This window comes from Gekko japonicus, unplaced genomic scaffold (assembly GCF_001447785.1).
Source record: "Gekko japonicus isolate JY-2015 unplaced genomic scaffold, Gekko_japonicus_V1.1 scaffold198, whole genome shotgun sequence".
Lineage (NCBI taxonomy): Eukaryota > Metazoa > Chordata > Lepidosauria > Squamata > Gekkonidae > Gekko > Gekko japonicus.
In genome coordinates this window covers 137,748-164,185 of record NW_015161409.1, presented here as the reverse complement: position 1 = coordinate 164,185, position 26,438 = coordinate 137,748, and the positions used below count along the sequence as shown (strand labels likewise).

General features: G+C 43.7%; 1 protein-coding gene across 2 annotated transcripts in view; it reads right to left on the bottom strand.

Annotated features, from left to right (window-relative positions):
- Positions 1-26,438, bottom strand: part of FOXN3 (forkhead box N3) — a 197,058-nt gene that overhangs the window by 68,792 nt on the left and 101,828 nt on the right. For both annotated transcript variants that reach the window (XM_015426608.1, XM_015426613.1), the window contains exon 4: positions 22,801-22,865. In XM_015426608.1, the coding sequence (XP_015282094.1) occupies positions 22,801-22,865 (65 nt within the window). The remainder of the gene's footprint in view (positions 1-22,800; positions 22,866-26,438) is intronic.

Below are 26,438 nucleotides of genomic sequence, written 5' to 3'. Positions count from 1 at the left end.
AAGTCTTTATGCATATTTTACAAAAGTTCCAAAACAACGTATATTACCCTGTGTGTATACTGTATACCCAGACTAAAAACAGCTGCAACAACCATGTAAATAAACAATCCATTAAATATCATTTTGTAAGAATGTACCAATAAATGTTGCTGTTGCCGGATGTTTTCTTTGCTGGCAAGCCAAGATTTTCGGTTCGTCGATTATTCTAGCCGAACTACGTCAAACACACATGCTTTATGTCAATAACAATAATTTGGGAAAGCCTCTGTTTGTCAACATATGTACTGGCATCAGCCAAGTACCAACAACAGAGCAGAACAATGCCTTATACTAAATCCACATTTTGCTCCCAGAGATGATTAATCTAAAAGTCAAAAGAACAAAGTTTGAGTCCAGTGGCACCTTTAAGACCAACAAAGTTTTATTCAATACTAGGAAAAAGGCTCGTTGTGGAAATAAATACAATGGCCTCTAGAAACAGGCTCTGGGCGGGTGCCCCGGCCTTGGACACTCAGTGTCAATTTGCTATGGCAACCTCAGCAGGGTATAATGACACTGAGTCCACCATTTTCTCCAGAGGAACTGATCTCTGCTACCTAAAGAACAGTTGTAATTTTGAGTGATCTCCAGCCCTCGCCTGGAGATTGGCAACGATGGTTCTCCAGAAGGGAATGGTTGGTTTGGAGGGTGGAGTCTATGGCTTTGTACCTGTCCGAGGTCCCACGCCTCCTGAAACGTCACCCTCTCCAGGCTCCATCCCTCACATCTCCAGGAATTTCCCACCTGGAGTTGGCAACCCGATCTCCTTCCCAGCCAACCATCAACCTACCTTTATTTCCCCCTCACTCTTCAGCTTTCCACCCTCCACACACCTGCAGCTTCTCCCATGCTCTGAAGCCCTGACTGCTACATCACATTGGCTGTCATATGGGGGCCACCTCAGCAGCATATAAGGATACAGAGCCCACAATTTTCTCCAGGGGACCTGATCTCTGCCATCTGGAAAGCAGTTGTAATTCTGAGTGATCTCCAGCCCTCACCTGGAGATTGGACACATTTTACCTCAGAACAGCAAACTGTTTAGAATGTTAGAGGCAAAAGCCAATCAAGTTGCATATGCAAACGACCTCTGTGTTCCGAGGCAAAGGCCAATGAGGCTGCATATACAAATAACCTCTGTGTTCTGACTGGCTATGGGGAGGAGAGGAACAGCAAACTTTTTAGAATGTTGGAGGCGAGACTCAAGCAATGCAGCCAGTGGATAGGGACAGATTCTGAGTGACACACCAGGGTGCCAACCAATTCCGGAGCGTGTGGAATGTTCTAAGGAAGTGCCACCACTATTTGGCTTTTATATATAAGGGAGATAAAGAGCCAGGACCAAACAATCAAATGGGTATGTGGCAGCATGTAGGATAAAGTCAGGACACCAGCACACACAGTGAGGAAATTGAGCCTGTATGTTTTGCAATCTACCTACTTGCCTCAAACAGGTCCACCTTGTGCCTGGATACAGGGGAGAGGGAGCATGAGGGCTCGGGGGTCAAACCTCGTGTCACCTCTTACCTGGGGGTCCCACACTGAAATCCATAGCCTCACCCCTTTTGCTGGATATCAGGCATTGGGGCAGTTCAGCCAAGAAGCCTCTTTTTGATTTGTGCCAGACCTTTAAAGACAGTTGACTGGAGTAGCTAACCCATGCTCCTAAGAGGCTGGCTGGTGATAGATATGAATAACAGCTTCTGCCACTTCTTGCCTTGTAACTGATTGTCTTTCCTCAACTATCTCCAAAAGGTGGGCTGGGGAGGAGGTACACTGCCAGCATTTTGGTGGTAAGTGGAATCTGCCGTTCCTCACCCATAACATGCCAAGACCCAAGAAATCTAACCACTATAGCTGTGGCACGATTTTCCCCTCTTGAGTTTATCTGAGCTGTCCCTCTCTACTTCCCCACTCCAAGTACAAGAGGTACAGGAGAAGAATAAACAATAGTCTGACTGTGAACCTAAACTCTTCCCGTTCTGAACTCCAGCAGACACTATGGTGGTGTAACATAGGAACTGCTTCCATTTCCATAGCAGAGCACAAAACCAGGTTACTTACATTGAGATCCTTCAACAGCCTTAGAAGGGTATATATAGAAGAGTTCAGGATTACATCACTAGTTTCTTCTACTGTTATGATGCTTATCATTCGTGGTAAAAAGGGGGATTACCAGCATGTAATATTTTATAGGCATCATAGGACTTTCTATTTTCCTTTAGACAGTAAGTGCCACAATTCTGAGGATTCAGAGTTCTATACAGCATTTGGATATCATTAGAACAGCATGGGTACAGAGAAATAATTGGAAATATCTACCATATCGATTGTACGTTTACCAAATTTCAAAATACAACCTTTGGGCTGGCAAGAGCTGCTGGTGCCACTCACTACCAATACTAACCTTGTCTGATCAGTACAGAAAGCTTATTTTACAGGGCTGCACTCTTCACCAGATCCAAGACTCAAACACTTGCTTTACTTCATTAACCCACTGCTATTCCATAGGGCACACTGACATATACAGCTTCAACCTGCAACCAATTCACTAGCTGTCCAGTCAGAATGGAAACATGGAAGAAGGCAAGAAGGAACAGGAAAGTTTTTTTAAAAAGAACAGCAGAGTGTATCCTCTCTTATTGGTGAATGATTTTTTCCCCAGCATCTGTCACTGATCTTCATGGTAATATACTCAAACAGGCAAAATCGCACTTTATTAGAACATGGCGGACCACTGTGACAGATGCTGCAATTAAATTAAAAAGGTTTCAAAGCTACTCTTCATGTCCAGCTCAAAAGTTAATTGTCAGACTGTATTTAATGATCAGTTTATTAGATAAGGATCAAGCAGTTGACGTCACATTAATCCTAAACCCCAATTGTTACATAATATACAAGGCACAATATATAACACTTGTTCCCACTCGAAAAACAAAACAGCAAATCCAGTAGATTTATTTCTTACCTCTCATTACTGCATTTATTAAACTTTACATAAAAGAGAGTTTAATGTTTCAGTTAAACTTACATTTGGGATCTCCCCTATTTTACAGGTTTTTTTAATGACTATATCTCTAAATCAGACATTTGGGGGATAGAAATGATCAATCCCCATTACAGTTACAAGATGGGCATTTAACTGTTAACTAGTGCCTTTTGTCAAAGTTTTTGTTTGTTTGTTTTGCATTTTGACTTCTGTGACTACTTTATTTTGTTTAAAAGATCAGCCCTTGGGAAGGCTGATTTCTGGTCTCTGTCACCCAAAATATCCCTAGCCTAAAAACACTAGAAACACTATGGTGTGAGGTTCTTCTAATAACTGCTATTTAGAAATCCACAGATGCGCAAATATAACGTAATTCTTCCACATAATTGTCAGATGTAAACAGAAATAGTCCTGTAAATCAAAATTTGGCTACATCATGAAACCAAATCTCTTATTCTGCAAGATCCAACATAGTTGCATTCACATGCAAAGCATGGTTTGTTTTTATAGGAACAAGCCTTGGAAATCCTCAGACTCACACACTTTCCTCATGGCCTCATTCTCCTGTATGTATGATTACCAGCCTAAAGGTAAAGTCCTGAAGATTTCCTATAATTACCACTGAACTACAGAGACCTTCTCCTGGAAGAAATGGCAGCTTCAGAGGGCAGAGTCTTGTGATTATCACGTCCCCACTGAGCTCCCCTCCCCCAAATTTTCCCTTACTAGATACCATTCAGTCTTCAGGAATCCCCCATGCCAAAGTTGGCAGCTCTGCTTGCATGCAATTTGGAAACTAATCACTTCAATATTTGTGATAAGCCATGGCTTGGAGAAAGCCAGTGATCTAAGGCAGGAAATTTTCTAATGCTATATGTTTCCATGGGAAAATAAATATAGCCTGTTTATCAGGGCTGTTGGTCTGCAAATCAATCTTGTTAGATGGGCTTTATGTGGGTTATGAAGCATGGGCTAACCCCAGTGCTTGGACATGGTCAGGGGTTGTACACGGTGTATTTGCCTTCGTTTGCTAACTTTATTTGAATATTTAAATTCTTTATTTACATGTGAGTTGGAATTTTTTCCAGAAAAAAAATTCCCAGAAAACCCCACCACACTGGAGAAATCACGAACAAACAACAGTTTGTGATTTGGCTAAAGCGACAGACTATGGCTTGTCATTAATGCAGACTTAGTTAATTTCTGAGTTCCATGGCAAAGGGAGGAGGAAGGGAGAAGGAATAAGCCAGCTCAGTTTCCAGTTCTCGAATTTTTTGAGTATATGCAGCCTGGATTTACTTTTGAATTCCAGCAGACCTGTATAGCCCAGGCTAGACCAGTCTTGTCAGATCTTGGAAGCAGGGCCAGTTCCAGTTAGTACTTGGATCGGAGACCACCAAGAAAGTCCAGGGTTGCTACACAGAGGCAGGCAATGACAAACCATCTCTGTTCGTCTCTTGCCTTAGAAATCCCACAGGGTTGCCATAAATCGGCTGAGACTTGACGGCAGAAGAAGAAGATGAAATTCAGACTTTCATTTCTAACAAGTCTGATTCACTGCAAAGAAAGCTTTAAAGTGATGCTATTCTGATCACTGGGCTCAGTGTTCAACATGAAAGTCCCAAAATTTGTTTGAAAACCATTTAAAGCAACAGGAAGGCAATTACAGGCACCTACAGAAAAATTCAAAAAGAGCTCCAGGCCACAGGATTTATGTACATTTCAGTGTGGTTGATACCCTAGTTTTGGAACTTTCGGTTCTGTAGAGTTACTTAATTCTTTCTCACTCTCTCAGCTTCCTCCCAGCTTTGGATTCCTACACATTTCAAAAAGAAGTATTTCAAAGAGGGGGGGAAATTATAGCACCTTAGGATTTTCCAGTCCAGATGAGTGCAATTTTCAACCAAGAGAGAAATTATTGGGGATTGCACCACAAACAACTCATCTTACACCGAAAGCTTGTGACCAGGTCTTCAGCTAGTGAATTCCAACATGCACACAACCTCTTCACAACAGATGCAAGAGAGCTCCCCCCCCTCCCAGGTTTACTGCCTTTCCTCCCCCTCCACATCTCATATCATATTTTGTCAGCTGTGGCCCTTCTGACATCAATGCACATCCAAGCCAAGTATTGCATTGCATTGATAACCAGTCTCCGAGGGTCTTTAACCATACAGACTAGCTTTGCAAACCTTATCTATACCACAGATCTATAGTAGCGTAACAGTCATCCTCTGCCCCAAAAGAACACCAGGTACAGTAGCTCTGTGAGGCAGTTAGCTATCTAACTGAATTCTCAGCACTGTCACCAAAATATATAGTTCTAGGGATGTTTAAACTAGCAATTAAAACAGGCTTAAAACCAACATAAGTTTAGAGTGTAGATATGTTTCAGAGGATGCCACTTGGCATACAGTGCTCTGGTTAGGAGCCAGACACTGAAATTTCAGTCTGAAAAGTAATGTGCAACCATCACAAATTGAATGTGTAGCTGCTTGGGGAAAGGGGACACTACACCGAGGCAGAGAGAATGTTTCTGAATAGAAAGTGCTGAGGGCAGAAATAAAACAAGGTCCCCCCCACCCCACGATCAATTGACCCAGAGGCTCCCCCGGTCTAATTTCTGAAGCAGCAAAACCCCCAGCAGAAGTTCCTGTGGTGTTTGGATGTTGCACAGGATGATGAATAAAGAAAGCAAGGAGATAAACATCACAAACCACTGGGTGTTGTCACGATATCAAATAAATCCCTTCATTTGGGTTTGGGTAATTTGACTAGCTACGTTTCTGAAATACTGTCTTGAAGCTCTAATTACAAACTGCCACAATCGCACAGCTATGAAGTTGTTTAAGTGGCAAGTTCTTTTCAGTGGAGAAGAGGAGGGTGGAGGGGGACAATGTTTTCACAGCCTACCCAGGCTGGCTTATGATCGGGGCCCATGGAAACCACTGCAACAAAACACTATAATCATCATCAACAGACTGAACTGAACCTTGTCAGAGCTATTTCAGTCTCATGACTGAGAGGCAGTTTACCTTGACACAAGCTATTTCTCTGCAAAATTAGAAGGCCTCAACTGTCTGACACTGCCTACCAGTGGTGCCCAAACAGGCTAGTTTTACTGATGCTGGACTACAATGCTCAACTGTGGAACAGGAAGGCAACTGTCCCGTGCTTAGTGGTAGAGGGCACACTTTTCATGCAGAGGCCCCAAGTTCAGCCCAACACCTCGGTTCAAAAGTTCTCAAATCACCAGAAAAGTCCCTTGCCCAAGACCTTGGTGAGAGGCTAATGTGAGAACAGACTGCGCTGAAGTTAGATGAGCAGCGTGGTGGGTCTTGCTTGGTAGAAGCTTCATGCACATAGGAAGGTATAATGGACTTGATAAGCTAATATTGAGAGAGAGAGATTTAAGGCATTTATTATAGTAACAGTCCACCTTTACTACAAGAGACAAGCGCTTGAAGCAAGAGAAGCAAACTGACAGTTTTAGGTGACAGGAATTATTCACAACTTGTGTTTGTGAAACCACACAAAGTAAAATGGAACACTGCGGTGTTAAGTAGTCTGGTCAGTGAATCGACCTTTTATTTAAAAGCTTATTTACCATTTGTACTTAGGTCCCAAATACATGCATGCCCTCTCAAGTGTGGAAGGTGTACATGTGCAGAATTAGGTGCAAGCGTCTCAAAAAATGTTTGCTTCTAAGCATTTTAACTTGCAGATGCATGCACAAGTTGAAAACATGAAGTGAGAAACACTTAAGACAGGTAACAATAGAGCAACTGTTTTTCGCTCAGATAAGTTACTGGGCACCTATCAAAACTATTAAAATACAACATTACATAAGAAAATTGAACATGTGTTCCGTAGCTCTGACAGACAGAAGCCTTTAAATGGTCTTTGATTTCTTTTAAGATTCTCAGATAGACTCTCGTTTCTACAGTTCAGACTGCCTAAATGTACCTCCTATTACTAAGTAGTCATTACTCCATGGTATCTATCCTGGCTTGTACTAATTGCTTTGACAATTCTAGTCTTGTGAAGAGGTAAAGTATGGGGAAAGTTCACAGACTGTGAATGGTTGTTTTCTAAACACAGTAGTCACTATAGACACCACTTATACAGCATCCTTGTACAGCGTGCAATCTTTACATGGGAAACAGAATACTATCTTTTCTTTCTATTCGTGTGCTTCTACTAAATTATCTGTCTAGCAATGGCATCTATTTATCTAACGGGGTAGGATAGGTGCAAAGGACAGAAATCCATACTTGGGCCTGAGATTTCAAATAGGAGTACAACTTTTCTATGCCTCTATTTAAAAATGTTTTTTAAAAAATGTTTGTGAAACTTCTCTTCAGCAAAGTGAACGAAAGGCACTCATAAACCAACCCTACAACTAACTGCAATGGGCAAAACAGGCTTAGGGTGGGACCTATTCGCTGAAGCCTGATGATGATGTCACAATCCACTATGCTATGTGCAAGGATTAAGGATCAAAGATGATGTACTTTTCAGGTTTCAAGTTGTCGTGTTTAATCCTCACAGGTCTTTCCTTTGATATACCCAGATATTTGGAAGGGGTGGTGGCTCAGGAGCTTCTTCTTACACCACATACACACGCCTTGCAACCAATGCTCCCCCTAAGCTGTGGAGTCTTGTGAGCAAAAATTCTACTTTGTGAGCTACTGGCACTAAAGTTGTGAGCAAGCAATTTGGCTACTGCATAAATTAGTTTGCTCTGTAGTCATCCTCCCGGAGCTAAGGCAAAAAGTGTGAGCTGGATGCTAAAAAACTGAGCTAGCTCACACTAACTCAGCTTAGAGGGAATTCTGTTTGCAACTAAGGGCCACTTCCCATTCTATAAAATGAGTCATTACATTCTATGTGCCCACAGTGACCCCAGAATGTATAGGACACACTGTTTTTTAACTTTTTCTTATCCTTTTAAGAGCATAACTCAGCACAAAAGGTATTCAGAGGGCTCTTAATTTCTTCAGATCAGTATTCTTATGGGTTTAATTTCCCAAAATGCTGTAGTCATGACTTGCTGATAGGGCCAGAAACCATTTTCTCCTCTCAATCCAAGTTAATATTGAAGTTCCAAGTATTTTTCATAACCTGTAGCAATCTTGAATACAGGTTATGAGGACTTCAGTATTTCATTTTGTTTTGTTTACGTAGCTTGGCCCCTGCAACTGGCTGTGTCATCAGGTACAGCTGAGGAAACACGCAGAGACACCTGCTTATCTCAGGGTAGGGTTGTCAGGTCCTTACTTTGATCCAGCAGGGAGGGGGTCTCCTGTTCTTCTTCTGGAGTCTTCGGTGTGCACATGATGTTGTCACCTGGAGGTGATATCATCGCACAGGGCATGTTGTGGGGGAACATGCTAGCATTTGAGGAAAAACTCTATGGTAACCATAGAGTATCTTCTCAATTGCTAGACTGGTCCCACACAACATGCCCTGCACGATGATGTCACCTCTGGGTGATGTCATCGTGTCGGGCATGTTGGCACGAATGGGGTTGCTGGAGGTGGGACTTCCCCCACTGGCCAGCTGGGCAGTGGTGAATTGGGGCCCCTGAAAGCAGGGAAACCCCTACCCCCATAAGGGGATGGAAACCCTACCTCAGGGTGACCTTGCCAAGAGGCCCTGAGGGATTTGGTGAGGGTTTGAACCAGCCACACAACCAGAAAGGATTAAGTATTAGCTCCCATGCCTTAGTGCAGAGCAGCAGACAAAATCCAACACCACCCTTAACCCCAAACCAACACAGTCCCCAACTATATTATCGGGGGGGGGGGGCACTGTAATCTACTAGGATTTTTGTCAACTCATGGCTATTTTAAACCTTAAGCTTTTAATATAGAACTTGTGGCCAGTTTGTGTGGCCTCTTCTTCCTTGTTCCCATTCTCCACTGTATGCACAGTTTATACAGGCTACCCAGGCTAACTACAGAAAGGGACCTAAATTTCTGTTAAAAGAGATGGGGGAAAGCTGCATAGTAAGATACTGGAACTCATGACAGTGACCTGGAGACTGAGCATTTTGTCACTGCATTGAAGCAGCTGCACTGCCCTAGTTTTATTACTCTAGGTCACAGGTAGGGAACTCCCAGCATATGTGCCAACAACAGCACACCAGACCATAATGCCTGGCAGCCAGAGCTGGACCAACCAACCCAGGCCCTGACAACACTTATGAAGCCAGCGATTCTGGAGAAGGCAACAGGCATGGTTTGTGATCTTCAGTACCTCCCAAACTTGCCCAGCTACCAGCTGGGTCCAAGGTGAATCCCTCAGACGCTGGTAGCACTGGGGCTTGGCTAACTCCAAGCATGTCTAGCTAATTACAACTCTTGTCTCCCCCTACCCCACCATTTTGTTTGCCAGCACCCCAACATCTTCACTGGTGGACACTGCATTTTTCCTGGCACATGGTCCAAAACTTTGCTTACTCCTGATTTAAATGCGAGGAATCCTTTCTAACTATGGGCAGAGTCCAACTTACAAAAACAAGATCATTTAAAAAACAAACACTCATGGGTGAAATTTTGCAAGCTGACATGTGTTGATGATTTAGAGGAATGGATTTTGAAACTGGATGTATCTACCTCTTTGTCTTGTGCAGCACTGGATTCCCTATGCCTCCTTCCAGTGGACTAAGAAAAAGGAAAAGAATGGGACACTGGAAAGCAAAATTAACTAAGCTATCTCACAGATGCAAGGAGGATGCTGCTCATGGTTTGAAGCTGATCAAAAAATTATATATAGAGAGAGATAGAGATATATGGCTTTTCTTTCTGGTGGTACTCACCAGTACTGAGAATTAGGGGGCTTTTGCAAATCCTGATGGGGGAACTGGTATGAATGAGTGCAACCTTATATATGAGAACCAGCACTTCTTCTTTCTTTTTTGAAAGCACTGTACATGTACAGACAGGCACAAACACACACCTTTTCACAAGTAAGAGTGAAGTGTGCTTCTAAATGGGGGGGGAGCCTTCTCCAAGTTAACACTGGCTTAAGTATGCACAATGCATACAAGCCATTCAGTTAAGAAGACCTTGGGAAAATTCTAAGTTTACCTGAGATAAGCAAAAAAATGCAAATGCATGCTGCATCATGTACTTGAATGTTTTTTTCGTGTTGAAACCACCAACAAAATATGAAAAAAACGAAACAGCTGAACAAAAAGGTCATTACCAGTCAATATTCTCCAGTGGAAATAACAGGACATGCCACAGATGCAATTATACATTTCTTACCATTTTAAGCAGAAGTACAATGCAAATGGCTTACCTTTGGAAATACTATTTTAATGCTGTACTTTTTGAAACCTTTTCTTTTAGGCCTCATGGCCACAGTGAGGTAACATTACAGAGAATATTTTAGAGTTCTATTTACATCATTATTGGTTAGATCATGGGAAATGTAGCCATTTTTTTCATTTGCTTCCTCATGCTCCTTTTAGATTACTACATCTAAGTGGCTGGGCAAGGACTTGCAAAGAACACTGCTGTCATCAGCAAAGTTATTTTTCAGTGTGCAGTTCTGCAAAGTGAGTGTTTCAGCTCAACTGTTCACCCAGGACAGGCAGGCTATGGCACAAACACACTCCTACCTATGTACCCTGACCTGCCCTGAAGTTATGGACCACTCCCATTGGTTGTCAAGGCAAAGTAAACTAAGACAGTAAACTTTGCCCTGAGTCATTTTTTTTAATCATTTGATACACAAACACAATGTGGTCTGTGTTTTGAAACTAGTAAAATGTTTGCCCTTGTGTTCAAACTAGCTGTCTTATTCTGTAAATGTACCTAGGTCCTAGACGCCCAAACAAAACACCAGAATCAACATCAGTACGCTGCATTTACACTGTGCTGATTTTATTTATTCATTTGACAAATATTTGTATGGTGCTTCTTCAGAGATCTGATTGCAGTGGCTCACAAAATATAAAATAAAAATCATCAAAATTGACAACCATTTTATTTTTTAAAAATCAGCCAGTTATAGATTTAGGGAGCAATCCCAAGGAGGTCTACTCAGAAGTAAGTCCCATATTATTCAATGTGGCTTGCTCCCAGCAAAGTGCCTCTAGGACCCAACCCTTAAGAGGTTTTTTGCATGATTGTGCACATGTATTATGACATTCCATCTTCCTGTCCCATTATCTGCTTCCTCTCCAGTGAATCATCCATACCTTGCAGAGTTGCCACCTCCACATCTTGGTTCTCCTGTCAGCACATATTCATATAGTAACTAGGAATAAGGCCCGTTGTGGAAATAAATACGAGCTCTAGAAAGAGGCTATGGGAGGGTGCCCTGGCCTTGGGCATTCAGCGTCAATTTGCTGTGGTGACCTCAGCAAGGTATAATGACACAGAGCTTACCGTTTTCTCCAAGGGAACTGATCTCTGCCGTCTGAAGAGCAGTTGTAATTCTGAGTGATCTCCAGCCCTCCCTGAAGATTGGCAACAATGGTTCCCCAGGAGGAAACGGCTGGTTTGGAGGGTGGAGCCTATAATGACACAGAGTCCACCCTGCAAAGCAGCTGTTTTCTCCAGGGAAACTGAGCTCTGCCATCTGGAGAGCAGCTGTAATCCTGAATTATCTCCAGCCCTCACCTGGAGAATGGCATCAATGGTTCACCAGGAGGAAATGCCTGGTTTGGAGGGTGACGTTTGGAGGGTGAAGTCTATGGCATTGTACCTGTACAAGGTCCCACCCCTCCTCAACCCCCACCCTCTCCAGGAATTTCCCAACCTGAAGTTGGCAATCCTATCCTTCCCAGACAACCATTAACCTATCTTTATCTGCTCCTCTGACTTCAGCTTTCCATCTCCCCACCACCACCTGCAGCCTCTACCTAGGAAAAGTAGTCTTTCTCCACAGTGGGGAACCAAGTAGGAGGGAAGCAACCTCAGCAGGGTATAATGACACAAAGTCCACCCTGCAAAGGAGCCATTTTCTCCAGGGAAACTGAGCTCTGCCTCTAAAGAGCAGTTGTAATTCTGAGTGATCTTGAACCCTCACCTGGAGAATGGCAGCAACAGTTCTCCAGGAGAAAATAACTGCTTTGGAGGGTGGACTCAATGGAATTCTATTCAGCTGAGGCTTCTCCCCACCCCAAACCTTGGCTTCCATAGACTCCACCACAAAATCTACAGGAATTTCACAACCTGAAGCTGGCAACCCTAATGAGGACTGGCCCCAATGAGTTCTGCACAAAGGCCTGGAAAGGGCCTCCTGGCTTCACCTTTTTACTAACAGAACCAAGCTTGGTTGCCTAGCAACAGCCACTGAGGGAAAAATTAGTCCCACAGGAGCCAAGCAGCAGAAGTGTCTTCGTCAGGAGAGACAGCCGTTTTGGCAGTTTATTCTGACAGGGAACAGTGGCTGATGCGGCAGTGGGTGGGGAAGAGGAGCGGACCTAGCACCCAACCAATGGCATGTGAGTACTCTTGACTGGCGGTTGATGGGCCAATGGCTGATGAAGCGCATAGCACAGCCAATGGGAGAGCTGGAAAGTGCCAACACATTAGGGCAATTATATATATCAGATTTCCAGTCATCTCAGTTTACCATAGAACAGAAAGCCCTAAGTAAACTCCTCTGAAAAATGATATGGTACACAGAATCTCCCTGGCTCAGTTTGGGTAGGGAAGAGGTCATTGCCTAGTCTATGCCAAACAGACACTGGTTGCAAATAATTTCCAGTAATCTTTATGCTACCATAACACTCTCACTGAGTGACCATGTGCCAATAACGCTCTCTCACAGTTTAACCCACCTCATGGGGCTGTTGCAAAAATGAAAGATGGGCTACACATACATATATAGTATCATATTAATATGGCATTGTGAGTAGCCAGGGGACCCTAAGATTGTCTCACAGCCAAAAAGATCTAGCTCTTTTTTAGTGTTATGCACCACTAGGTGGTGAGCTAGAGTTGTTCTTAAGGTAAGACACATTTCAGAGGTGGTTTGCCATTGCCTGCCTCTGCACTGCAGCCCTGGTATTCCTTGGAGGTCACCCTTCCAAATACTAGCCAGGGCCAACCCTGCTTAGGTTCTGAGATCTGACGTGATTGGGCTAGCCTGAGCTATCCAGGTCAGGATATACTTACATACATACATACATGTATGTATGTACGTAAGTGGTTAGCCACTGTGTAAGACAGGATGCTGAACTAGATGGACCATTGGTCTGATCCAGGAGGGCTCTTCTTATGTTCCACACACACACAAGCACACACACACACACACACAGCTTTCACTTTTCTTCTTGCTACTGCTTGTTTGAGCCAAATGTTCTTTTATTAAGCCATGTCCTCTGTCTTACTAAAGACCAGTGTTTCACAAGCAATTTTCTACATACTACACTAATGCTGAAAAAGCCCTGCACATTTACAGCCATATGACATGTCTGTTTTGTCATATGTACATGTAGTATGAAAGTGACAACTGGCAGCAACAGAACAAGACATGCATCCTTATGACATGATTATATACATATGGAACAAATCAAAATGGTCTGTGTGTCGCAGTAGAAAAGAGCAAAAGTTCAGTAGCACCTTAGAGACTAACAAAATTTGTGGCAGGGTATGAGCTTTTGTGAGTCACTGCTCACAAATTCTGTTAGTCTTTAAGGTGCCACTGGACTCTTGCATATGAAACAAATGTAATTTTTCTATATATAAGTCATATCTGTATTACTGGAAAAAGTTACTGCCTACAGTATCTCAAGGACACTGAATAATTTATGAGGATTCAAGATTGTACACTGGACATTTCAAGAACATTATTCCTTGGTTGTGTTTACACAATACTAGATTAAGCTATGCACTCTTCCTAAACATAACAGCATTTCAAAACTTAAGTAGAAATATAGCCAAAAGAAAATTTTTAAGATGGAAGTTGGAGAGAAAAAGTGTTGAACTGAATTTATGGATGAAACTTAGAGAACAGCCCCCAAATGCTGCAAAAACAAACACCTCCGATATCTGCATACACACTGATAGTCACTGCTGTAATCAAGATTAAACACTGTGCCATTTCTGTTTCACAATATACACACACAGAAACTGCACATCCTACTCATACTGTCCCTTTAACTGCCACTAACCAAAACTAAATAAACACAACTAGTCACTAGCTCCATCCGAAAGTGAATTTTAGCTGCACAGTAGACTTGCAGAGTCCATCATTTCAGAGGAATCTGGTGGTTTCTTACCTGAATAGCCGTTTTAAGAGTCGCTGGATAAAGTCAGTCAATAGTAACAGTTTAAAATTCAAATGTAATATTTTAAAATAAAGATGCAAATGCCTTCAGGAGAAATTCTTAGGCCTTTAAATGCATCTTTGTGCGATAAGAATACCTTCACTGCTAGCTTTGAAACCCTTTAGTTGCCTAGTCATACACATTTGATCATCTGAGAAGTTCCATATATCAGATGTTCTGGTGCTCTCTGGTCTTTTCCTCTATAATCACATAATCACATACAGCTCCGCACAAAGAAGGTTACCATATTTACAAGTCTCTCTCACATCTCATTTTATTCAAATCTTATCTAAATTACCAGAAACAGGTAGCACAAACTGAAATTGGAAGGAGAAAGCACCATTAAATCACAGATGACTTACAGCAACCCCATAGGCCTTTCAAGACAAAGAGATGTTCAGAGCTGGTTTGCCATCGCCTGCCTCTGCGTAGTGACTCTGGACTTCCTTGGTTGTCTCCCATCCAAGTACTAACCAAGGCCGACTTTGCTTAGCTTCCAAGATCTGCCAGGATCGAGACTGCTCTGGGTGGCCCCATCTTATCCACTCTTCCTGTTGAACCACTGCTTCCTTCCCCTACAGCTGTGTTCTGCCCATTTAGATCAAAAGCCTATTTGACAAGGAACACGCCTATTTTGTATCTTGTACGGCTCACATTAATTTAATTACAAGTTGTACAATAAAACAATACCCACTTAATAAACCTGAGGGTTTTTTTTTTTAAAGGCTAGCAAACCCTGCCAAAACTTGACAAGATGATATTTCTCCAAACAGCAATCTCAGAACAACAGGACTGCCTGGCAAAAGCTTTAATCAGGAAGCTAGCACTCAGTGCTTCTCTTTAAATTACTCCTTTTTTCATTACTGTATAAAGGAGAGTGCAATGAGCTTCGAATAGTGGCTTTACAGAGGTGATACCAGGTTCTAACCACATCTTCAGGCAATAACTTTCTTTGATCAATAACAGTAAACTTGGATCCATACATTCCCACTTTTGCTATTCTGCTGGCATTCATAACTGATCTAGCAGGAGGTTCTTGATACCACTCATACAAGCATTCCCAACAGAGTCCATTTGTAGTTTATCTCTTTCCACATCTGTTTTCCTTTTTTACTACCATGCCCCTATCTTTCTGGTTCTTCTCTAACGAATATTAGCACACCATATTCAGTAAGAAAGTATTCTGCACAGAGTCTTAGGAATGGGACAAAAAAGTCAGAGGAATGGGAGAGCTCTGTCCTTCTCACAACCAGCTACTACTTGAGCTTCTCTGGACTTATCAGGTGGAACCAGGGAGACCACAGTCAATTTGCCAACAAGAACTCTAAAGTAAGATCCAATAAGACACCAGACTTCCAGGATCTAATCACTGCACAGATAACAGAACTTGGGTACAGGCAGCTGTTCTTGTGACTGCCATCCTATGAGGGCAGAAGCCTTCTCTGAACCCATTTGACCAAGTGTGCTAGAATTGTACACTAGAAGGTGTTTATAGCCTATATGATAATCAGAACTAGACAACTGCATTAAGCTCAGAACAAACAGGTTGCTTACCTGTAACTGGTGATCTTCGAGTGGTCATCTGTGCATTCACACCCATGGGATCTAGTGCGCACACACTGGATCGATCAGCATTGCAGCAAGCTCTTTAACAGATTTTCGTGCCCAGACCTCGGGCATGCACAGGAACCCCACCGCACATGCCCAGAGGGGAGGGCGCGGACATCCCACCAGTTCCTTCAGACCGCCGCAAATCAAACCCTATTGAAAATGTAGAAGCTGACAGCAGCGGGGAAGGAGAGCGGGTGGTGTGAATGCACAGATGACCACTCAAAGATCACCAGTTACAGGTAAGCAACCTGTTTATCTTCGACGTGGTCTCTCTGCTTCACACCCATGGGAGATTAGCGAGCAGTGGCCTACCTGGAGGTGGAATTCTGCCTGTAGGTGGAATTCTGACACTATCTTTGGCAGGAATGAGATGTCAGGTACGAGGCGGATGCCGTCTGGCAAAAAGGACAAGTATGGTGTGTCATGCCTGAAAGCCAGTATTTCTCCAACTCGCCTTGCAGAGGTGACAGCAACAAGAAAGGCTGTCTTCCACGACAGACATTTCATATCACAAGTTGCGAGTGGCTCAAAGGGTTTCCTCATGAGCTGGTGAAGAACTAGAGGAAGGTCCCAGGGAACGACAGGAGTTTTGACAGGAGGGTAGAGATGCAATAAACCTTTAAAAAAACGTTTTGAAAGCGGATGGGAAAACAGTGTGCATCCGTCAACTTGAACATGGTAGGCCGAAAGGGCGGCCAAATAAACTCTTAACGATGAGTGGGAAAGTCCCGAGTCAGAAAGGGATAGGAGGAATTGGAAAACTTTCTCGAGACCTGCGGAGGTGGCTCGAGGGGCATCATCACCAAGGATAGAACAGAACCTTTGCCATTTATAATGGTAGGACCTTCGCGTAGTAGGTTTTCTGGCATTCAGTAGAACATTTGCTACGCGGGTGGAAAAACCGTTGACGTTATTCTCCACGCTGTCAATTTCAATCGTGGTACATCGTCATGTAGGAGAGGGGAGTCAGACAGGAAGAGGAGGTCCTGTGCTGGAGGGAATTGGTGGTATATCCCTGTTGACAATTCGAGGACGGTCGAGAACCATGGTTGCCTCGGCCACCATGGGGTTATCAATATGCAGTCCGCGCCGTCTCTGACAATTTTGTGGACCACTCTCAGAAGCAGGGGTAAGGGAGGGAACAGGTAAAGGAGGTTCTTGGACCAAGGATAAAGGAGACCGTCTCCTAGAGAATGTGAGTCCCTGCCTCCTTGGTTGCAAAACAGAGGATACTTTTTGTTGGCTCTGGTGGCAAAAACATCGACTTGGGGAGCTCTCCACCTGCGGAAGAGTGGGAGGAGGTAGGTCGGGTTCATTTCCCACTCGTGAAGACTGAGCCCTGCTCGACTTAGATGGTCTGCCTGTACATTCATATGTCCTGGGATGTGCGTGGCTATCAAGAAGATGTCGTGGGTGATGCAAAAGTCCCATAACTGGATGGCAAGGTTGCAGAGACGTAGGAAGACCGTGCCTCCTTGCTTGCTGACATGGGCGAGTGCAGTGGTGTGGTCCGTGAGGACCGTAACACATTTCCCATTGATCAGTGGTAAGAAACTCTTGACAGCAAACTGTATTGCGAGCAGTTCCAGGAAGTTTATGTGCCGACCTTGTTCGTGGGTGTTTCACTTGCCTCCAACACACATGCCCATCATGTGTGCACCCCAGCCCGACAGGGAAGCATCTGTGGTCAGGGTGATTTGGGGTGATGGAAGATGGAAAGGTGCTCCCTGGAAGAGATTGGAAGGGAGAGTCCACCAAAGTAACGAGTCTTGTATGTTGGGAGGAGGGGTTAGGACAACGGTATGTGCGTTTTTCATTGGAACATACTTGCGGATAAACCACAGTTGTAGACGACGCATTTTTAGTCTGGCAAAGACAAGAACCAACGTAGTTGCGGCCATAAGGCCGAGAAGCCTCTGAATTTGGAAGGCAGTGACAGAAGGTTGGGTATGTACGACGGTGGCTAATGAAATGATGTCTGCCGCTCTGTCCTGAGGAAGGTAAGCCATGCATGTCTTGGAATCCAGTATAGCACCGATGTACTGTATTCTTTGGACTGGACATAATTGAGACTTTTCCCGATTGCCCTGTAGGACCAGATTTTCTAAGAGTGCCAGAGTCTCACTGATGAGGTGGAAGTACGAGTCTTGGAGGTCGAGGGTGGCCACCCAGACATGTTTCCGAAGAAGCGGCATAATCTGTTGCAGGGACACCATGCAGAAGCGGTGGTAGGTCACAAAACAGTTCAGTGCCCTTAGATCTAATATGAGTCGAACGTCTCCATCCCGCTTTGGAACTGTGAAATAGTGGGAATAGAACCCTTTCCTCTGCAAATGAGGTGGTACCGGATCGATGGCTCCCTTGTGCAGAAGGACGGAAACCTCTTCCAGGAGAGGTGGGGAAGGGTGTGTGGAGACGATGACAGGAGTAATGGGGTTCTGGTGGAATTGGATACGGTAGCCTCGGGTCAAGATGGATAGTAAAAAGGAAGTCAAAAGCCCTGTTTGGAGGTTTTTGCCTGTTTGGTGCGGGAAGAGTTTTGCCCGAATCCAAACCTTGGTTTTTGGAAGGTGGGTTTTTGGCCTCTTGAAGATGTACGTGGTCTCCATTGTCTGTTAGGAGACTGACGACTTGGGGTACGCCTTTGCCAGGGCCTCGACCAAGTGCGGGGATGGTATTGTTGTCTCGTGGAGGATGACACTCCTAGAGCCCGAGAAGCCTTTATGCTCTTATCCATATCTTGGAGTACGGAATCGGTAGTGCTATTGAAGAGACCAAGGCCATCAAATGAGAGGTCTTCGACATAAGACCTAGTATCCAGAGGGAGACTGGTATTACGAAGCCAGGAATGTCTCCTCAGAGCTATTGCAGAGGCCATCCAATACCGTCCAGGGCATGTTTTGAAGTGTTGATCTGCTGTTTTGCCAACACCATGCCTTCCTTTTGAATAACTCTAGCTGCCTGAAGTTTGTCTTCGGGAAGATTAGTTAGGATTTCGGAAAACCTTTCCCATAGAGTGTATTGATACCTTCTCATGCAGGCTAGGTAGTTAGTGGTTTTCACTCCCAACGCTCCCGTGGAGTAGAAGCGTCTGTCAAAGTCATCCAATTTTTTACTCTCTCTGTCCGAAGGTGCAGAGTGGGTTCTTTTCGATTTGGAGGAGGATGTTACAACCATTGAGTTTGGTTGAGGGTGGGAGAATAAAAATTCAGCTCCGATTTCCTGGACTCTGTACATGTGATCCAGGCGTCTTGTTGACACTGGGGCTGATGAAGGCTTTTCCCATGGTGCCTTTGCGGCTTGTAAAAGGACTGTTGACATTGGTAATGCCAAAGTAGTGGAGGTATCCAACTGCACAATATCGAAAACTGCATCTGTTACCTAAGGGTGTTGTTCGACGACAGAGAGGCCTAGAGAATGGGCCATTCTTTTGATGAGGTCTGTGTATGACGTGAGATTGTCAAGTGGGGATATGGGGAGATCCTCAGTGACAGCCTGGTTAGGAGACTTATGGTCAAGAGAGGTGTGAGCCTCAGAGGCCTCCGTATCCTCTTCCTCTTCCGCAGAGTCAGAGGAATCCTGGTGTGGTATTTGGACCGGAGTGTCCTGAGTTTGACTGGTTAAGGGTTTCAGTGGTACAACTTGGGGATTGGGAGGACGACTTAGTTCCAGATCATGGCGGGTAGGGTCGTCTGCAGGAGGACGAGACACAGATGCCGAGGGTCTCGACTTGTAGGGCGACCTCGATCTATGGGCAGAGTGGGACGAATAACGATCCCAGTCCGAATATCCCGCCGGAGTCAACCATGGCATAGATGGTGGATAAGCCCCATAAAGATACCTCATTTGGCGTTGATCCCAAGACAGAGGTGGTGGTGGGGAAGAAAGACTCGGGGGGGTCGACTTCTGGACCTTGGACGTCTCGGAGACAAAGCGGTAGCCTGTCTTTGAGAGCAGTCCCTGTAATCTCGGTCGTCGATATAGACAGATTGAATATGCAGATGTGGAGGGCGACGCTGCGTGTTGTTAGAAGCATGTACATTCCGACGTGAATCAATGTCAGGAGCCTCCAATACCGTCGATGTCGACGACGGGGATGGAGAGGGAGAAGGCTCTGCATCCATCTGATGACTTAGGAGCTCTACCGTCTTGATATCGGAGTAAGGATGGTCCAGTTGGTGTCCAAGAGGGGAGTCCAAGAGTTGAATGGTCGGAATCAGTCGAGGGGCTTGGGCCTCCAGTATCGATACTGCCATTGGAGCGGGAGGCACCATAGGGGCATCACCCAGTGCAGACACCGCTACCTTCCCCTTCTTTGCTGCCTTAAGGGATTTAGAGGAGCCCTTCTTTGCGAACTTGTGCTCCTTACTTGGTTTGACCTTCTTCACCAGCGTGGAAGCTTCGATGTCGGTGGTTTCAACGTCGATTGACCAATATCGGAAGAGGGCCTCGATGTCGGAGCCGTCAATGTTGAAGGCCTCTCGGACTCCATCATTGTGGGAGGATGTAAAGCCGACTCAAGGAGCGCCACTTTAAGGCGCACAGCTCGATTTTTTCTTGTCTGGTTCGAACAGCGAGCACAGTGGAGACAGGACTCAGGTCGATGAGACTCTCCCAGAAAAAAAATATAGAGGGTATGACAGTCAGGTGGAGCAAGTTTACTGCCACAATCCTTGCACCGGTTAAAAAAGCCCCACTTCTTCTCCATAAAAATAAACAGTGAAGAAGAAAGGGGGGGGAGCCCGAAGGCCACACTGTGGTAAACCGGCAACTTTCCCCTCAGCTGAAAATAAAGTTGTTTTTTTTTTGAGTTTTTTAAAGAACAAACGAAGAAGTACTAAAGAAAAGAGAATAAAGTGAGGAAAAATCTGAAGAGCCGTGAGGCAAATAGCCAAAAAAATGAACCGATCAGACCGAGGAGAAAGAGGTGTTTCCAACGCAGTGGTAAGAAAGGAACTAGTGGAATGTTCCCTCTGGGCATGCGCGGTGGGGTTTCTGCGCATGCCCGAGGTCTGGGCACGAAAATCCATTAAAGAGCTTGCTACAATGCCAATCAATCCAGCTCGTGCGCACTAGATCCCATGGGTGTGAATCACAGAGACCACATCGAAGATCCTCAAGTTTCTATGACAGCTACCCAATCTTTATGGAGCTGCCAAAACCTACACACATCTCTCCCTTTCTTCAAATCTCTTCTCAAAATTCACTCTTTCTGGTCGTTGTTTTATCCATATAATCCTCATTCCCAGCTGTAATCAATCCCAATAACACACATAACTGCATTTGCCCACATTCACTCCATGGGAGCAGAGGTCTGCCTTTTTTTCTGCTTTCGTAATTGTTGAGTGCCATGTATACATGGAGCTGCAGCTACACACACCTGCCTCACTACCAAAGGCAGGGACATCAGACTGTGTTCTTACCTGATGGGCAGGTAGAGTACACTGAATCCTGCTGTCAGATATCTCTCCCACATCACAAGAGTATACTATAAAGACTATCGGTAACAGCCCCAATGGAACTCTCAATTTAGACCCTGGAATCTTGGCTAGTGATCAGTGTTCCCTCTAAGCTGAGTTAGAGTGAGCCAGCTCACAGATTTTTAGCCTCCAGCTCACACATTTTTGTCTTAGCTCAGGAAGGATGGCTTCAGAGCAAACTGATTTATACAGTAGCCAAATCGCTCACTCACAACTTTAATGCCAGTAGCTGACAAAGTAGAATTTCTACTCACAGGACTACTCATAGCTTAGAGGGACTATTGCTAGTGATCCTCAGCTCTCCTAAAACATATTCTTCTATTCTAAGTATCCTGTAGGTATGTCAATTTGTTAAAATATATTTAAGCATCATTATCTAAACACAGACCTGTGTAATCTACAGCTTTAACACAATACACACACATTTAACAAATGGTGATCTTTGAGAAGCGCAAAAAGGCAAGCGTATCTGTCATTTAACTCTATATCCTTTCTTAGCACCCATGCAAGTAGCTTGGCATTGTCCAGAGGCAATGGCCAAAGCTAGCTAACACTTAAATATAGTTATATGTGGGACAAGTACAGTCTTCAAAGAATCACCGACAGCCAGACAGCCAGACCTCCTATTGATCTGTGCACTCAAATTTCACACAATAAATTCTGGAGGCACAGCTGATAACTATACCCAAAGAGGCTGACCTAGATTCAGAACTGATCATAATTCAATATTTAAAAGGTTCAGAGCCTGTTACGTGGCACAAAGAGAGATTAAAAACTCTTCCAAGTTACATCTGATCAAATTTTCAAGTCACAGACTCATAATACACCAGTCAAGGTTATTCTCAGTATAGGATTAAAAAACACCCTATTAGATACGTGCACAGGGAAGAATCCCTGAAAAGTCTTTATTTCTGAACCTCCAAAATCTTTCCTCCAGAGGAGTGAAAACCCCAGAAAATAACAAACTTTTTTTATTTACAATCAACCACCTTCATTTTCAGTAATAACACAATTGCCACAGGAGGTAGGATAGCAAAATAAAGCAGCAAATTTATTTTCTTTATCAACATCAATGGAAAGTTAACTAGAAAAGGTTATCCTGAATAAACTCCGTTGACTTTGCTATAAATGGGAGGAAACAAAATCAATAAAACGTGTTCACTAGGAGGAGAACCCACCTTTGCAGTATATATAACCTTTTTGTGATAAATGTATTGAGCTCATAAAATCTATTATGTACAAACTTGGGCACAAGAAAAGCAAAGCAAACAAACAAAAAAGACAGCTTCAGCTCCTTTCCAGAAGCCCACAAAAGTTATGGTAATTGTCAAAGCAATTAATGGGGAAAATACACAGAGGAGGAGGAGAGACCAGAGTCTGTGACCTACCTTGCAGAAGGGAGCCATTTCTCTTGAAGAAGGTGCTTCCAGGCCAAATGGGAGGACCTGATGTGCTAAAGGTAACAAAACAAAACAAAAGTGTAAAGAAAATCTCATTCACATTTAGTGTTTTACTGGTCACCATATTATAAATCTTTCTTTTCAAAAAGTGTCATCAATTTGGCATTTTATTTATTTAACTAAGTATTTCTGGGCTGCCTTTTAATAGATACTGGGGACCACCAAAAAGTGGGTTCTAGATCAAATCAAGCCTGAACTCTCCCTAGGAGCTAAAATGAACAAAACGAGCATGTTGTACTTTGGTCACATTGTGAGAAGGCAAGACTCACTGGAAAAGACAACAATGCTAGGAAAGGTTGAAGGCAGCAGGAAAAGAGGAGGACCCAACATGAGATGGATTGACTCAATCGAGGAAGCCACGGCCCTCATTCTGAAAGACCTGAGCAAAGCTGTTAATGATAGGACGTTTTGGAGGTCATTAATTCATAGGGTCGTCATAGGTCGGAAGCAAACTGACAACACTTAATGTGCACAGAGGCTGCTTTTCTTCGCCAAGAATATTGAATATAACTGTTACACGTTACAGGAGTAAGACCTTCTAATTCATTAAACAGAAGTATTTAACAGTTACATTCTATTCATGAGGAAATACAGTCTGATATTTGCCCACACATAATTAAGGGAGGGAAATTAGAAGCAAAAATATGTGTCCCCCACTTACACACAAAAATGTATACTTTGCTATGACTATAATATGTTAGGCTTGCAAAAAAAATTCTGAAAATCAGTATCTCTAACAAAATCTCCCCGTTCTAAAAAAAACAGCCAAGGGAAATACCAGCTGCCCCTATAAACTGGCTCTGAATCAAATGCCATTTTACTACACTATTACTGTAAGCCGAGGGTTCTTCAACTGTAAGGCAGGCTTTTCTAGGAATAATATTCTAGAAGTTAGCCTCTACAGGTGATTAAGGAAATAATTCACTTGCCCCTTGCTGCACGTAGATCGGACCATCAGCACCCGCATTGTGAAGGCGAGTATAGGCAGGAGGAACCAATTGACACAAAGATAGTAAAACTAAGGAAAGCTCTTTCCTGACCATCTGTATGAACTGGGTCCAGGCCTCCCCACCAGCCTATACACCACCCTTGTCCTTGTTATGCATTACATTCAGAGCTAAACATCACATTCTATATATCCATTTTTGCCTGTATGGAATGCATTCATGCAATGCACACTGGGTTAATTTAAAATAACTGCATGCCGTTTTCAAAGCAGTGAGGATGGCATCAAGCTTTTGACTGAGGAGGACAATGACAGTGTATGACATGGACCAGTGGCCGAGAGCACAACTTCCATGCCCCATCAGGCTCCCCAGGCCTGCTGCACATCCACGTAATCCCCATCCCATCCACTACAAGCAAAGCTTACTTTCCCAAGTGCTAACTGTTTACATTTAGCTCCATCTGACATGGCTGAAGGGTTAAGTTATGCCAGCTGAAGGTGTTTGCTGAAATCTACCTGCAGCTTCCACCACGCTCTGCATTACTTTACAAAACAACAACCAAACAAAACACTGGCTGGATCTTGAGTCCCACACTAGAACCAAGGTGGCTTATCCTTCACGTTTGTCATGCTAAACTTGGCCAAAAGTGTGCAGAAGTGACCACTGTGGTATGATGCCGGTAAGATGCTGTCTGGCTCAAGGAATCAGAAGCAACCTGCCCCACTTCCTATGCCTTGGGTCTCTGTTTGCCCCAATTCCACACTCATCTGCCGTTACACAGGACCATTAATGCCGGGTTAAAAAGGAGCCTAGGGACACTCTTAAGAACTGAGTGGATTCTGAACATTCCAGGTCAGCTACATCCACATAAAATGGGGCTGAGATGGTCAGGAGAAAAGGAATCAGGGGACTGAAGTGCTACTGCCCTGCTAAACAGAGCTGATCACTGGAGCCATCAGCTTCTGTTCAAAGGTGAGGGTGGAGGAACCTAAACTGCACCATCACCCTTTCCAAATAATGATCAGCTCCCTTGTGGTATAGGATGTCCTTGGGTGCAGCAATGTGTGCATTACTCAATTCCATCCCCAGACCTATGGAACATGGGCAACCGCACCAGAAAAAGACAAGCATTTGTAACAAGCAAGAGAGGTTTCAAACCCAGAAGCTTTCTAAAGCTGTACTAGATGCCCCAACAGCAGGAAGACATTGCATCACAAATTGCGGTCAGAGAAAGTGCCAGATCAGGAAATTCTACATCCAATATCAATACTACTGTTGCTAGGATACAAGATTTGACATTCAAAAACTTTCAGCTTCATTTCAGGCTTGATAAACACAACCAGTATTAAATCAGGTAACTGAAAGACATTTGATCCAATAGATAAACAGCCTTGACCAGTTATTTTCTTGCCTTCACTGCCATGAGGAGGTCTGAAAGTTTAATCAGGCAAGGTTTATGATCTGCCACATTCCTGCTCTGCTCTGTATTACTAGATAAAATAAATTGCAGCTGAGAAAACAGAAGGAAGCACAAATAATCATCAGAAAGATCATCCGATTACCTCCAATTTGAACACAGATTGATGATTTAGTCCTGCCTATACATCCTCCACTCTACCGGCCATAAATATAGTTAGTTATTGCAGGTACATTAATCTAGCAGCAGCTTTTGCAAGTTACAGCTAAGAGTCCCAAATGCAACTGCACTAACACAATGTCTTTGTACAGGAGTGTGGGTATGTCAGAAATGGTCTTTCAGGCTTCCATTCTCATGCCAAATCTTTAGTCTGTTTTTTTTTTTGGGGGGGGGATACAAATGACTTTACGGTTTTATCCATTTGCTTCACTTATACCCCCTCACCTTTCTCTCCAATGGTGACCCAAAGTGGCTTACATTGTTGTCTTCCCCATTTTATCCTCACAACAACCCTGGCAAAATAGGTTTAAGCAGAGAGTATGTGACTGGCCCAAGGTCACCCAGCAAGCTACCATGGCCAAGTGGGGATTCAAATGTGGGCCTCCCAGATCCCCATCTGACACTCTAACCGCTACACCACACAGGGTCTCTGTGCTCTATGTAAATAGAACACACACTCCTTCATATACATACATGCAAACAAAATGAAGTGAAGAAATTAAGACATCATGAATTTAGTGAATTCTGCAAACAGAGCTCCTAGCGATTCCTGTGAATCTGAACTGCATCCAATGCTTGCAGTTATTATGCCAACATGCTAATTTTTATTCTCAAAAGTGCAAAGCAAACATGACGGCAAGCATGAAAATCCTGAGCAGATTTTGGCAGCTGCGGACATTAAAAGGGTGTGCAAGTTAATTTCTTTGTACGACAAGTACACATTTGTACGACAAGTATTATGACCCTTTCATTCAGGTAGTATGCATCTATTGCTGTGAATCTAGGCAGCTGCAGACATTTTACTCTTGTCTGCCTTCCCTAATCTCGTGCATGTCATACTCCCCCTTCAGTGAATCTGCAGGTGAGGCCAGCTTTTTAAAAATCTACATTAAAAAGGTTTAGGGTTTTTTAAACTATATACAGGTTATATCTTTCAGTGCGTGGCGGCAAAAAAAAGATTAAAAGGTTGCTGTGTAATACAT